This window comes from Tasmannia lanceolata, unplaced genomic scaffold, assembly GCF_043159265.1.
Source record: "Tasmannia lanceolata isolate RefF3 unplaced genomic scaffold, GAP_Taslan_0.1 ptg000015l, whole genome shotgun sequence".
In the NCBI taxonomy this organism is placed as follows: domain Eukaryota; kingdom Viridiplantae; phylum Streptophyta; class Magnoliopsida; order Canellales; family Winteraceae; genus Tasmannia; species Tasmannia lanceolata.
In genome coordinates, this window is record NW_027518692.1 from 21,469,474 (window position 1) to 21,485,282 (window position 15,809).

The 15,809-nt window shown below is 38.0% G+C and overlaps 2 protein-coding genes across 2 annotated transcripts; both read left to right on the forward strand.

Moving 5' to 3' along the window:
• Nucleotides 1-827: 827 nt before the first annotated feature.
• LOC143846181 (Mitochondrial substrate carrier family protein) lies at nucleotides 828-9,691 on the forward strand. The gene is made up of 7 exons (XM_077354601.1): nucleotides 828-1,184; nucleotides 4,993-5,078; nucleotides 5,193-5,400; nucleotides 5,534-5,660; nucleotides 8,680-8,864; nucleotides 8,949-9,074; nucleotides 9,192-9,691. Exons 1-7 carry the CDS (start codon nucleotides 1,008-1,010, stop codon nucleotides 9,327-9,329), a joined length of 1,047 nt encoding a protein of 348 aa, XP_077210716.1. The 5' UTR covers nucleotides 828-1,007; the 3' UTR covers nucleotides 9,330-9,691.
• Nucleotides 9,692-11,463: 1,772 nt separating this feature from the next.
• Nucleotides 11,464-13,441, forward strand: LOC143846203 (pentatricopeptide repeat-containing protein At2g15690, mitochondrial-like). The gene has a single exon (XM_077354624.1). The coding sequence runs from the start codon at nucleotides 11,651-11,653 to the stop codon at nucleotides 13,145-13,147; it is 1,497 nt and encodes a 498-aa protein (XP_077210739.1). The 5' UTR covers nucleotides 11,464-11,650; the 3' UTR covers nucleotides 13,148-13,441.
• The last annotated feature ends 2,368 nt before the right edge of the window (nucleotides 13,442-15,809 follow it).

The window sequence follows — 15,809 nt, forward strand, 5'->3', positions numbered from 1 at the left end:
ATTGGTTGTTTCACATGGTATTAGAGCAATTCGCCTCTTAGGATCAAAACTCCTCGATATTAAAAATCCACTCCCTTTTCTTATTGTCGACTCTGCCCAGTATCCCCCCTTCCCTTCTTGTCGTCCTTGTGTGGCCTAAAATGTGAAAAAATAGGAAATGATATCACCGCTACCGTATTTTGATGATGGCACCCTCACTTTATTAAAAAGTATGGTATGGCTTGTACCATAGGATGATCCAAACTGTCCATTAGATGGGCTACAGCCTAAGTAGGTTGTGCCTCAAAAATTACTTCCATAGGTTGATCCTAACCCTCCGACTATGAAAATAATTTTTGGGGCACAACCTATTTAGGCTGTGACCCATCTAAAGGACAGTTTGGATCATCTTATGGTGTGAGCCATACCGTACTTTTTAATAGAAGTGAGGAGTGCGATTATCAAAATACGGTAGTGGTTATATCATTTCCCCGCAAATAAAGTGGTCTGCACGTGCATGCACGGCCGTCCGCCATATAAATTCTGGAATTTATGTCTAGAAACTGGAAAACGACAAATCTACGCCTTTAAAGCCGCCGAGATTTTCTAAGTTTAAACTTAAAAACCAATATATAATGGCCACGTCAGCCGCTGTCTCTATTGACATATTTACCCCCGTAGTATTTTTGTAATTTGTCTCGCAAAGAGGGTCCTTCTCTCCCGACAACTGTAAAAACCAGTGGGACCCATCTGGAAAACAATGACAGCCGTTGGATCAAGTAACCAGATCCCAACGACTGAATGATTCTCCATTCTCTCGCCTAGCAAACCAAAATCAGTTTTTCTTCTTCTTATAATTCCTTCACGTATCAAAGCAACGCACAAAACATCCTCTCTCTTTACCCTCGCACGTGCCGACCTAGCTCGCACGTGCGTTTACCATCTTCCAAGCTCCTCTCTTTCTATGAAGTTTTCATGACCCATCTTTAATCCTCTCTTTCTTCTCTATTTTCTTTCTGCCTTTTTTAATGGCAGAAACACGTGAGGAGAGAGAAGGAACACGTGAGGAGAGAGAAGAAGGATTTTTCTATGGAATTACAGAATCCATGCCTGTCTTTGTGAAGGAGCTTGTGGCCGGAGGTGTCGCCGGAGGAATTGCAAAGACCGCCGTTGCTCCGCTCGAGCGTGTCAAGATCTTGTTCCAGGTAATCACACGTGCGAGGTAATTCTTCTTCTTCTTCTTCTTTTTTTTGGGCGTTGGGTAGGTTTCTTAATTTTCTTTTTTTCTTGTTTTTTTTTCCTAGAATCATATTTGATTGGGAATTGAGTTGGAATTGCTGGCAATTTCGATTTAGGGTTTCTCTAGTTTTCTTGATTTTTTTTAGGGTTCAAGTGTTTACAGTTTGTATTTTTCATGGTGATTCTCAAATTGAGTGGTGGTTTAATTAGGAGGAAGATTTTTTGGATTGTTTTGTAAAGATGGGTCTAAGTAAATTGAAAAAATTTAGAGGAGAAACTGGAAACTGGAAAGTATCCTGAATTTGGCAGAGGAGAGTGTTTCTGTTTATTGGGTTTTATAGTAATGCTCATATGAAAATTTTGAATAGAAAGCTTGTTGTTTCTTGAAATGGAAGTGGGTTTGCATAATTTGATTGATTTAGGAGGAATAATGGATAATTATCTTTGAGTTTTGCTGGTAGAGAAATTTTGTGTCAATTCTTATATGGAAATGTGTAATTGAAATTTGGTTGGTAGTGTTTGTGGAAGTATGAATGATTAAATAACACCAACTCTAATAGTCCAATCACATAACCTCATGGCAGGTCTTCTGTTCAAAATCCAACAACTCCTTGATATTAAAAATCCAATTGTACGACCAACCCAAACAAGCATGTGAGGGGTGTTGAAGTATAAATGATTAAATAACACCAACACTAATAGCTTAAGCTTTTGAAGTAATTGGTTGTTTCACAGTGTTAAAATGGAAGTGGGGATTTGGATAATTTGATTGGACTGGTGAGGAGAAACGAATAAATTACTTTGGAAGGGATTGTCTATGGGTTTAGGGGTTCTCATTTTGATGTTACTTTTGGGATGGACTACTTGATGAAATTTTTATGAAAATCTCATCATTTATTTGCTACTGAACCTGGGTTCATTAGAAAGTGAAATAATCATATGGGGAAATATTCCAGGGTTTGTGTCTTTCTTTTAGCAATAGCAATAAAAAATGAATTCTTACTTTTAGAATTATCTTTGCAGTTATCAGATGGAATTTTGTTTTATTTGGATCAATGTCATTTCATGAAATGAGGAAGTCTAAACTGAAGGGAGCCCTTGCAAAAAAGAGGTGAAAGGGCTCCCCATTGGCTGCACATCACCATCATGTTTGACTTTTCAGCCGATATTAATGCATGATGGTGATGTGTAGCCAATAGGAGAGCCCTTTCACCTCTTTTTTGCAAGGGCTCCCTTCAGTCTAGAATTCCTCTCATGAAATTTAAAGTTTATAGTAGTGGTTTATGTCGATATGAATGTAGTCATTTGTGTAGGGCAAAAAGGGAGAAGAAGTGTAGAGATCTAGAGAAGGGAAAGAGAAGAACAAAAGTTGTAGGGACATATCTTATAAGTGTTTTGATATGTATAAAGTTTATATTTTGGTGTTTATTTGTGTTTTAGTGAAGCTTTACATGGACCCTTGGGCCGTGTATCTCCGTAGCTCTTTCATATGAATGATGAATCTATTATATATCTTTCACAAGGAGGATCCATTCAATATGGGCCAAAAAGGGGTATCAGAGCCACTAGATTATACAACATCCAAACCTATTTTTTGGATCAAAACCAAACTTAAAAATCTTTCCATCGGTATATCATATGCAATGTTTTGACTATGACAACCTTTCCAAGAAAAAAGAAAAAAGGTTTGGATGTTGTGTAATCTAGTGGCTCTGATACCAAATGATCCCGATATAGAATAGATCGACGCTTTCTCTCAATGTGATGCATGGCTGCTCTCTTTTGCAAAACTGCAACTCAGGTGCTACCTCCAAAACAACATGCAACCCTGTCCACAAGATAGCTCTCGGGTCTACAAATCAATGTACATCTTGTTCAAAGAAAACAAAAAATTGTCATCACTTCTTAAAACTGAAAATAGCAAGTTTTGGGGAAAAATTTGCAACTCATGCATCAACCATTGCTTTATGGAAATGGAGACTAATTCTCGTCCTCGTCTTGTAATTTATTAGCAACTAGCAACTACAACTCAACTCAACTCAACTCAACAAAGCCTTTGTCCCAAACTAGTTGGGGTCGGCTAAATGAATCCTTTAGAAAAATTTCATGAAGAAGGTGAAAGGAATCTACCTGACTCAACTAGAATGACCAATAATAAAAGGCCATATAGCCATGGAACTAATGCCCATATTACATACACTAAAGAGAGAAAAAAGGTCTAATCTACATCCTATAAACTCTCTACCAGTTTCTGGTTGCTAGAAAAACCAGTACTTCTATTTGTTTTAAGGATTATGAAGTCTAAAGGAAAGCAAAGAGTCCTCTTCCAACCCAACTCTCCTAAGGCATTAGATGAGTTCAAGTTTTAGGTGGGTTACTCCTTTTGATGAAAACAATTGTTAACCTGAGATAAAGCTTATCTCAATTATGAGGTGGGGTTGTTTCTACTCCACCGTTTTCTAAGTAGCTCTAGGACTCTTGCATCTTGCCACCTTGTCTCCAACTACTTGGTTGGAGAGTTTTACCCTTGATGACACTAACCCAAAAACAAGAACTACCATAGCCGACAGTCCACCCAATTTACCTTCTTGCCACGTCATCACTCCTATGCCAAAACACGCTGCATCAACGTGGCCAAAAAGACAGGCGGTTTTGCCGCCACTTGTAGCACCTCTAATCGGGCCTACTTTTAGCCACGATCTACTTGGATCATGGCTCCCCCCTTTTGTGGCATTTGCTTATGCAAATCAGAACTGGAAATGGTGAAAATCTGCTTGTTCCCAATTTTGGTTGAACCATCTCTCACAGCATGGGTTGAGCTTCCTTGTTCCTCCCCTCCCCTTTTCTTTGTTTGAATGCATCCAAGCTATTTCTCAATTCCAGGAATTACCTTTGACACTATGTTGGTCATAGCATTGCTTGCGCTTCTGTCGAGTTGGATGTGAGTGTGCCTTGACCAATTGGTGTGGCTTATGCATCTTGTGTTCAACTTATCTCTTGGAAGATAAATTGTGTGCCACCTTCTGTCAAGGTTCCTCCATTAGTGATGATGCTCCCATGAACAGTGGAGCAGGGGTTTTGGGTTTTAGCATCAACAGTGCATTGCTACATGCATTGACCATCCTCTTATCCTGGGTTGCCGAGATAAGAAATATCGCATCTCCTATGAGTCAATTCACTTTGATGGTGTATTCTTTCCCACCCTTCATGAGCCGATACTTCTTCTACCTTTGATAGAGAATCACATGTCTATTTCACATATACAGCCTGCCGAGGATCACTTGGAAAAGTGAATTGACTCATAGGAGATGCGATACGTGGGCGTGTCACCTTGCATTTTTAAACGACACGTGGACGAGGTCACATGTACAGCCGCCCTCACAATCATTTTCCCCTTCTATGTATACAAAGTTTATTTATTTATTTATTTTGTTTATTTATGTTCAAAGTGGAGCTCTACACGGGCCCTTTGGCTATGTATCTCCCTAGCTCTTTCATATGGTTTTATTGCATATCTTTCACAACGATCCATTCAATCTGGGCCAACATTTGGAAATTAGATTGAATTTATGCAGGGTAAAAAGAGAATTAGATCAGAACAGTCCAAAGTATACTGTTTTTCCTTTTAAGATTTTTTCGATGGCATTCAAATAGAAATGTAGGTTTGTTGACTAAGAATTTTGTTATTTGTATTGCTATAGAATGTGAATTTGGTATTTTATTGAATTTTTTTTAATGCAATATATAACTACTTTATTGTTAATGGCTTTTCAGACTAGAAGGGCAGAGTTTCAAAGTATAGGATTGTGGGGATCTTTTAGAAAGATTTCACAAACAGAGGGTATATTAGGTTTTTACAGGTGGGTTTTCCCAATTCAATTTCTTTTAGTTTCTGGCATGTAGATGTTCTCGTAGTTTCTTTCCATAGATTGCTCCTTTAAAATTTTTTTTCTCTCCTGATGGATCCTTTTCAGAGGAAATGGAGCTAGCGTTGCTAGAATTGTGCCTTATGCAGCTTTGCATTATATGGCTTATGAGCAATACCGTCGATGGATTGTTCTCACTTTTCCTGGGTTTAGAAGAGATCCTATTCTTGATCTTGTGGCTGGTTCGATTGCCGGAGGTACTGCAGTACTTTTCACTTATCCTCTCGATTTAGTTCGGACCAAATTGGCATATCAGGTAAAGAACGCTGAACTATTATTTTCATTCCTTCTTTCCTCTCATTTCCCAGTGTATTTAATCTTGGTATTTAGTTTTTGTTAAAGAAATATGAATCTTTCTGCTCTGTGCTGACTTCTAATTGGTAGTGCAGGTCAACAGACCATCGAGGTTGAATGTCAGAGGGCAACACCATTCTGATCTGCTTTATAAAGGAATTTCTGATTGTGTTTCAAAGATCTATAGAGAGGGTGGCATAAGAGGCCTGTATAGGGGTGCAGGTATGTATTGTTTTTTTAAGGTTTTTTATTTTTCTTTAGAGGATTTGTATTCCTTCAATTTCGGATATAAAGTGGCAGATCTGCAAATAAATAGGTTTCAAGTGACAGTTCTGTAGCTTAGATAATATAGGAGGATGAAGTCTGTTACTTGATATTCAATCTTGGACTATGCTTGGAAATCAATCTCTGGATTTCTTATTCCTATTAATCCAAGTCAATAAAAAATAAATAGGCACAGTGGATAATTGGCAGGCCAGTTTTTTACAGAACAAGGTTAGAGTGACCGGGATATAATATACTGAATTGGTCAGTAAATCTCTAAATGTTGCTTGTACGTTACCAAATGTAGAAATTCTATTTTAGTAAGGTGAGACGACTAGAAAACCTGTGTACTCATTTCTTTTCAGATTTAGCTTTTTACTATTTTTCTTGTTAATTGCATGCTTTCATGGTTCTGCAAATAAATTTCGGATATAAAGTGGCAGATCTGCAAATAAATAGGTTTCAAGTGACAGTTCTGTAGCTTAGATAATATAGGAGGATGAAGTCTGTTACTTGATATTCAATCTTGGACTATGCTTGGAAATCAATCTCTGGATTTCTTATTCCTATTAATCCAAGTCAATAAAAAATAAATAGGCACAGTGGATAATTGGCAGGCCAGTTTTTTACAGAACAAGGTTAGAGTGACCGGGATATAATATACTGAATTGGTCAGTAAATCTCTAAATGTTGCTTGTACGTTACCAAATGTAGAAATTCTATTTTAGTAAGGTGAGACGACTAGAAAACCTGTGTACTCATTTCTTTTCAGATTTAGCTTTTTACTATTTTTCTTGTTAATTGCATGCTTTCATGGTTCTCCAAAATCTTTTTGTGCTCCTTTAATATTTTGTCTTTTGCACTCCACCGATCTTCAAATTATGCCATGATGGAAGATCTTGCTAAGTAAATTTTTGGCTCTTACTGTCTTGTCTTGTTTAGGCAGTATCACAACTCTTTATCAGAAAAAGAAATGAGGTTCCTTTAACTAAATTATGCAGGGGATATTTTGGCCCTAATTTAATATTATAAACACACAATCTGGAAATAGATGGAGCTAAACATTTTATAACCTAAAACTGTAAAAGATGAGAAATGAGGATGTAACAAGAACCATCTCTCTATGATGAGGTATGCTCTCCAATAATATCTGAACATGCGATGAGAAGAAATATACCTCTATTACCAGGTCATGTTGGACCATTCCCAAGACTCGCGGAACTGCAAGTTATTCTCGTTAATGCTGTGAATTAAGAGCCTCTGATGTTGCAACCAAGCTTGTGTTTAGTTCAACATCTTTGATGTCCCCAAAAATCTACCAAGAAGATGCCATAAGGATGAGATTTTGTGGCCCAGTTTTTCTGTATATGGAAATATGGCTTCACTTGGGATCCATATATGAGAGATTGAAACAGAAATATGGGTGCATTTGTCGTTGTGACCAAGTTTGATCTTATAAACCAGTCCCATGCTTGCGATCAAGTTATTGATCGCCTTGCTAAATTTTTTGGTCATACTTCTCTGTATGTGTCAATGGTTTTGAGTGTAGATTAAAATAGTGTGATGGAGCATCAATACACAAATTACCACTGTATGAGCTGATATGGTTTTAGAAGATGGTATGCCACTTGCATTGTATTAGTGGCCAGTAAATATGCTATTATCTGAAGCTTTTGAAGCCGTTAGTTTAATGGTGCCAGCATGTTTTCGCTACATTCATTGTTCCATTTCATATCCTTATTTCGTTTTATTTTTGGCCGAAATCTCCTGTTGAAACTGAAACCGAAATTTCACGAAATCCGAAATTTTGCCTTTACCAAATTTCGGATATAATAAAATATTACTTTTTTTTTCTATTACCTGATTTCGGCTTCGGCCAAGGCTGAAATTTGGACCAAAACCGAAATTTAAAACCATGTCCAGGGCATAAGTGGTGGCTCACAGTACTATTATTCTACCATGCAGTCCTTTCAAGTTTGAATTCAGTGTACATTTTGAAAAATATATGTGACTTCAGGGAGTGTTCTTTTAATTGTTTGAGGGTTGGAAAGGAGACTGGGCACTTAGGGTTATGGAAGCTAACTGTCACATTCTAGGAAGCACGGGTACTCTCCCGAGGCTCCCGTACCCGTACCCGACACGTATTGTGTGCGGGTACTTCTGGTACGCCCCGAATTTTGGTTGCTGGGTGCGTGTCGGGTGCGTACCCGACACCTCTTGCTTCTCCTGTCTGGTGTAAATCCTTCTTGTTCTCTCTCCTCTCTTGTACTCAGTATTTAAATGTCTTTACTATTTTATTGTCCATTTACTTAAGATTTACATGTAAATAACGGAATACCCCCCATTTGGATTTATTAAAAATAGTTTCAAGACCCAAATCTAAAAGGACAAAAAGTCAACTCTCCTGTTCTAGTACAAAATCCGAAGAAAAAGGGCTGGGTCAAAATTTTCCAAACAGTTGGGTATTTTTCAAATTTTAGAAATTTATAAAATCTATCATGTCCAAACATTATTAAATTCCAAAAGTCCGGTATAAAAAATCTCATAATTTGGTCTCTAAAAATTATTCATCTTGTCAGGCACTGGTCAACACACTGGTGACAGACTTTTTTTCTAATGAATGATGTATTGATGCCTCATGTTATGAAATATGGAACTTAATCACTTATGAAATTAAGAGTAATATTAGAATTTTCCATTTTGGTGATGTTACTGTTATTTGATTGCTCTCCAATTATTATTTTTAAATTTTTATAAATATATAATAAAATATTAAAATATATTATTATATTTGGCGTACCCGAACGTACCCGCACCTGGTTTTTTTGGAAAATCACGTACCCACGTACCCGTGTCGTGTCGTACCCGCACCCCGCACCCGTACCTGTGCTTCATAGGTCACATTTAATATGCAGCAAATCTGTTCAAGTCACTCTCTTTTTCTACCCTCATTAACACATTTGAGCTCTGTGGTCAGCACCATCACTGTATGGAATCTTCCCATATGCTGGTTTAAAATTCTACTTCTATGAGGAGATGAAAACACATGTTCCTGAGGATCACAAAAAAGACATCATGGTAAACCTTGTATGTGGATCTGTTGCTGGTTTATTGGGTCAGACGATAACCTACCCTCTCGACGTTGTGAGGCGGCAAATGCAGGTATTTTCCCCACCAAATTCGCTCATATGATGAAATTACAAAAAATGTTGCATGGGAGAGCAGGACTAAAGAGAGTATTTTCAGGTCCAAGGTCTCTCAGCATCCAATAATGGAAGTCAAGCAAAAGGAACACTAGAAAGCCTTGTTAGTATTGTCCAAAAGCAAGGGTGGAAGCAACTGTTTTCAGGGTTGAGCATTAACTACTTGAAGGTAGATGAGATGACATCTTTCTTACAAATAATGAAACATTTTTAATTTAGATTTGTTTAATTTTCCTTAATTTTGGGGATAATCTGAATAATAAAAATACATGTGCATGTCGTCCAGGTTGTTCCGTCAGTGGCAATCGGGTTTACAGTCTATGATGCGATGAAGTCATGGCTGAGAGTTCCATCTCGAGATGACAAGGCCATTGCTGTAGTAACAGAAGGTAGAAATACTCATCCATCATCTGTTCATTCCTGACAAATATCCACCATTCAATCTCAGCAATTACCCATCTTATTGCAAAAGTTAATCGATGAGGATCACATTGGAATCTGGGTAGTTTTGTAGGTTCTACTTTTCGGGGTAATTTCTGGCCATTCTTGTTGTATATTCCATTCTTGCAAGCTGTATCAAGCATAATTAAGGCTCCAAATTTTTCTGGGAGTCTCTTTTTTTGTATCATTCACCTGAATAAATAGTCATAGATAAGCTTGGATCTTCTTAGTGCCAGACTAAGGACTAACCTTTTGTTTTTTCATTGTAACTGCTTATGATGTCAAGCTCCATGTGGACAATATATTGTACTGGTATATCCATTTGTAGTGTATATACTTGCATAATTGCTTTGAATAAGTTTACATGACACAATAGCGATGGGAAGATCCTTCCGATGACACCTTGGTTTCTGCCAGTCAAACTAGGACAAAATTTTTGCCTCTTGGGATGCAGTATTAAATCACAATGGAAGTCCAAATCATCTGCGTTTCTATGTCTACAGCCATGACCAAGGTTTGAAATTTCGCTTTTGTTCGCTACAGAAGCAGAAATATATTTCTTTTTTGGTTCGAAATTTCTTCACTGTAAAATCATGGAAATGTATGAAACATATGCGAATGGTAGATTTCTAGGATGAAACTTCATGGAAGTCTAAGTCATCTGTGTTTGTATGTCTACAGCCATGACCAAGGTTTGAAATTTCGCTTTTGTTCGCTACAGAAGCAGAAATATATTTCTTTTTTGGTTCGAAATTTCTTCACTGTAAAATCATGGAAATGTATGAAACATATGCGAACGGTAGATTTTTAAGATGAAACTTCATGAAATGCTAGAATAAGAATAAATACAGACTTATTTAAGACAACATCCATAGTGGTTTAATAATATCAAACGCCTAGTGAGGTCTGAATTGATAGTTCAGTACATACCACATTTCACATGTAATTCAAATAAATATTTATAAACAATACATACACAATATTTCATCTAAACATATTTGTGTAACGCATGTTATACTATACTACCAATGTACTGGTGATTTTAATTTCGGTACGGGTGCGAACGAAAATATTTCGGTTGATTTGTGTCGGTTTCGATGAAAATTTAAAACCTCGACCATGGCACTACATAGGCTTCATGAGAAATTACTGGGGGCCACAAGCGACTTGGTATTAGGCATCATTCTTTCCTTGATCTAAACCATGTGTCTTTTGGCCCTGCCATGGATGGGTCATGCCTCAAAAGTTCTCCCCCAACAGATAATCCTAACCCTCCAGTTAGGGGAGATTTTCCCAACTAAGAGAGAGAGAGAGAGAGAGAGAGAGAGAGAGAGAGAGAGAGAGAGAGAGAGAGAGAGAGATGTTAGGATCTGTACTAGTTCCTAGCTTTCAAATGGAGATGATTTATGGGATACATCCTATTTACGTTGTGGCCCATCAAATGAACGGTTTGGATCATCCTAAAAAGTGGTCCCCACTGTACTTTCTGAAAATATTGGAACCCCACTGTACTTTCTTGTAATAACGTAAAAAATTTACATTGGTAGGATGATTCCAGCCGTGCTGGCACTTAGATATTGAAATACTAATGAAAAGTTAAATGAGGGCTAGGATTTCTCGATTTGTGTGATTCCAAAGCGAGATCTACCAATTGTACGGTTCAGATTTATCACAATAGATGGGCCATAGTGCAAAATTTTCTCGGGTTAACGATCATAACCAGTTCAATTAAAATGGCGTTTGCCTGCTAAATGTGGCCATCTGAAATCAACGGTCAGGATGGTCCTGCTCGTTGATCAACCCACACACGTCAGTTCAAGGAATCACCCGGTTAGGAGGACACGCAAGTGTTAGGAAGCTTCCTAACAGCCGTCCGTTTTTACCCCACTTACCCAATAACACAATAATAATTTTTAGGGAAATTGATATCAGCAGCACAACCATGTTTTTGACATTTCCACTAACGCATCTTGTCTTTTAGTAAGAAAAGACAAACTGCGTCTGTGCAATTGTTAAAACATGGTTGTGCTGATATCATTTCCTACTTTTTTAATGTCAAAATTCTTCTATATTTTTTCTCAAAATTAAGAGGCTACTGAGAACAACCCTGACACTCATACGTCTTCATCTCGTTTCCCCATTCAAAACCCCTCTTTCTAAACCTCATCCCTTTCTAACCCGGATAAGAGAAGGTCTACTAGGGTTTTGCGACAACATAAAAACCTTTCTTCTCCATTCCCACTCTATTCTCCCTGTTAGGGTTTCGAAAAAAACTAGGGTTTTTACCCGTTCTTCCTTTGAGTAATGGCCTCTTTCATGGCGATTCAACGAGCAGGAAACCCCATGCTCTCTGCTCTCTACAAGGTACGTTCTTCTAATCCTTCTCTTTTACATTTCAAATCACACAAAACCATAAAAATCGTATCTTTCCACAATCCCCAAAATCTCCCTATAAAATGCCTCTGTACCTCTTCCGTCCCAAACAGCTATCAAAGGCCCCCTCCATCTGATCCTAGGGTTTTCCAACGTCAAAATCAGAACCAGTGGAATGCCCCAAACCCTAACCCTAGGCCAATCCCCAATAATCGAATGGGAGGAATCGCTCCCCGCCCTAATCAAAACCAGAGAGATTCTCAAGACCAAAACCAAAAGCCTGAAATCGAGGTTCGAACCCCTTACGTACTCGCCCCTGGCGAAGATCTGATCAGTTTGTGCAGAGAGGGGAAGATTAGGGAAGCCATAGATGTGTTAGGTCAAGGTTTTGCTGCTGACCCGCGTTCATTTTTCGCGCTATTGAGTGTTTGTGGTGAGTCTAAGCTTTTGGAAGAAGGAAAGAAGATTCATGACTTTGTAGTAAGGTCCCCTTTTAGGGCTGATATTCAGATTAACAATAAGATGATTGAGATGTATGGGAAATGTGGGAGTATGAATGGTGCACGCCATGTGTTTGATCGAATGCCTGAACGGAATTTGGATTCTTGGAATTTGATGATAAGTGGGTTTGCGTCGAATGGGCAGGGAGATGATGGGTTGCAGTTGTTTGAACAAATGCTTAAGTTAGGGTTGCGACCTGATGGAGAGACTTTTCTTGGGGTTTTATCTGCATGTGCTAGTGTAGAAGCTGTGGAGGAAGGTTTTATACATTTTGATTCAATGAAAAAGGATCATGGAATTGCGCCGGGGATTGAGCATTATTTGGGAATGATAGATGTTCTTGGGAAATCTGGGCATGTTATTGAGGCTGAGGAGTTTATTGAGAAATTACCATTTGAGCCTACAGCTGCTATTTGGGAGGCATTGATGAATTTCGCTCGAATTCATGGTGACATTGAGATTGAAGACCGTGCTGAGGAATTGTTGGTTGGGCTTGATCCTTCTAGGGCAATTACCAAGATCCCAACCCCACCACCGAAGAGGCGATTTGGGATCAATATGCTCGAGGGGAAGAACAGGGTGGGTGAATATCGAGCTGCCATAATTCCCAAGAGTGATGAGAAGAGTGGGCAGATGAAGCAAATGGGTTATGTGCCAGACACAAGATACGTGCTTCACGATATTGATCAAGAGGCGAAAGAGCAGGCTTTGCTCTATCATAGCGAGCGGTTGGCAATTGCTTATGGTTTGATTAGTACTCCGGCAAGGACCCCACTTAGAATCATCAAGAACCTCCGTGTGTGCGGTGATTGCCACAATGCAATTAAGATTATGTCTAAGATCGTTGGGCGGGAACTTATTGTGAGGGATAATAAACGGTTTCATCATTTCAAGGATGGAAAATGTTCGTGTGGGGACTACTGGTAAAGGTGCGAGACATTGAAGGTACAACCATTGGTATGGGTACGCAACCAAATTTTCTTATTTTCATTTGGCAGTTTAATGTTTAAATCAGATAGAAATGTTTGATGCATTGGTAATGAAAACTATTGTGGCTCTTGTTGAAGATGAAGTTTGTAGATTTTAGTTACTATCTGGTGTTTAGTTCAGGCATGTACTGAATTTCTACATTGCTAATAGAAACAAGCCGAGTTTGATCGTTGAAAATTGGTGGGTGTATATTTTTTGTCTTTCACTATATATTACATCTTCATTGGTTTACTTAGTTGTTAAAATTGAATCTGCACTGGGACCAAAAGCATGGTCTTTGACCTCATTGCGAGGCTGAATTCTCAGTTTGACAGATCTCCTTAGTAGTGAATTTTCTCTTTAGCTTTTCCTTTTTGTTTTGTTTGTCTTTCTGGTGTAGTTTTTTTTTTTTTTTACCTGTGAGACTCTATTTCTTCACAAATCTTGGTTTTAACCCTTCACGGCAGACTCTTTGCATTTATTGAGATTCTTTATCTACATAATTGGAATAATCTCTTTAAACCAGAAAAATCCCCTTCTATTTTTTCAAAATATCAGAACATAACACTATATTTATTCTCATCTATAGTTACTAAAAAGAACTGTAATAAGTATAAATCTTCTAATATTCTTATTAGAATGTTTCATACTTTCTTATTAGAATTGTTATATGATACGTGTAGATAATTTTCCTTAGGTCTCTCTTGAGTTTATTTATTTATTAATGTAAAATTCAATTAAAAAAAGAACCGACGTTAAAAAAAGGCGGTAGAAAGTAGAGAATCCTGAAGGGCGCTCCTGCAAGAACCCAACACTAAGGGTGCCCCCGTTGGATCCATGTCACCCAACCACATTTATGAGGCACTCAGAATGCACAATTAAAGGAATAATATATGCGGTTAGATTCTGTCGATCCAATGGAGCGCCCTTGCAGATGGGTTTTGATGAGTGCATAACTTGAGTTCATCCAAAACACTGATTCATAGAACTCTGTGATAGCTAGTACCGGTTTAATCGCATCACACCATACAAACCAGCGTCGGAGATCAAAACCGATCAATTTTCGGGTCACCGATCAATTTTCGGGTCCCGTGTGGGGACATGTGCGAGAAATCGAACTGTTGGTATTGCATAGGGGTGCAACTTGGGTCGGGTTGAGCTTTTCCTAAAAAAAATGAATTGGATTCAACCCAGTTCTGATCTTATTTTATGATAAGAGCTGAACCAGAATTCTCAAAATCGACCCAAGTTGCACCTCTAGCATTGCAGAACAGCACATGCCTTGGTCCTATGTTGAACAAACATCCCATGCTTAATTTAAAAATCCCTACGAGGAAAATGAGCGATTTATGGCAGAAATCTAGATGAGAGTTGATTGGTCAAGGGGCTAAGATCATCTGATCAAGGTGTTCTCAAAAGCATTTGGCCACACTTGTGGTGGCAGGTCGGATCTGACAAATCCGATCATTTACATATATGCTGACCCAAAAAGTGGCTGTTAGAGCTTACAGCACTGTCTTTTAAGCATTTTTTTTATGATTTAAAAAGAAGTCTTTTTGTCTAGTTTTCTTCTTCTTCTACTTTGGGGTTTGGATTTGAAAGGGGCAAGTTAATTTAGGCATTTGTGAAACTGGTTAAAAAACCAACTCTCCATAAGATCCGATCTTTTGATCTCAGAGAGGGCATTAGCACACCTAGGCATTGTTTGTTTTGGATTTTAAGAATTGATTTTGAGTTCATAACTCAAAATCAATTCTCATAATCCAAAACAAACAAGGCCTTTGTGGATTTGATATAAAATAAAAACATGACATGAGTCCTCTCACTTGATATCATCTCAACAGCTTCAGCTTGAAAAATGTCGCATTAAAAGGGTGCAAGTTGTCCTTGCTTCGTCTTATTATATTTAGATCGGAATTGGTCATTTTGGAATGGTACCTATTGAGCTAGATCTAGTTCAAGGGACCTTGAAAACAAGCCAATCCTAAAGAAAAATGATTTGTAACCAATAACACAAGCATTTCCCATGCATCAACATCATGCAGACCGCCCATACACAAAAGTAAAGTAGGTTCAACTGTCAAGCTTCTCACAAACACAATATCAAACACATAAAATTTTGCTTTCAAGCTACAAATCTACTTCAAAATGGAATACCAAATTTCTTTCTTACTTTAAACATCCTTTGATGGGTAGAAAACTGGATGCATAATGCATAAGAACAATAAGAAGTAAGAGAGAGGGTACAGCAAGAATAATAATTATAATCATAATCACAGAGTTCTTCATTCTCTAAGGATTGTGGAATCCATGTTGTAGCAACTTTGAATGTAACATATGTCATCTCTAGAACAAAATAAAAGAAACATCAAAGGCACAACACATCATTAGATAAGAAAGAAAATGAAATGAGAATTACCTCACACGAATAATGAAGTTACCATCACTTAAGGCCAGTTCTGTTGCTTTAAAAAAACTGGCAGACTTCTCCATCAAAACGCATTCTAGGAATGAAAAAGATTTTGGAGGTGTGACATGATGCTTTCGTCCTCCCATTCCAACCCTTCAAACCATGCTGCTTCTCCTTCAATCCATTCAAGTTTAGGTGTGCTTTGCGGCC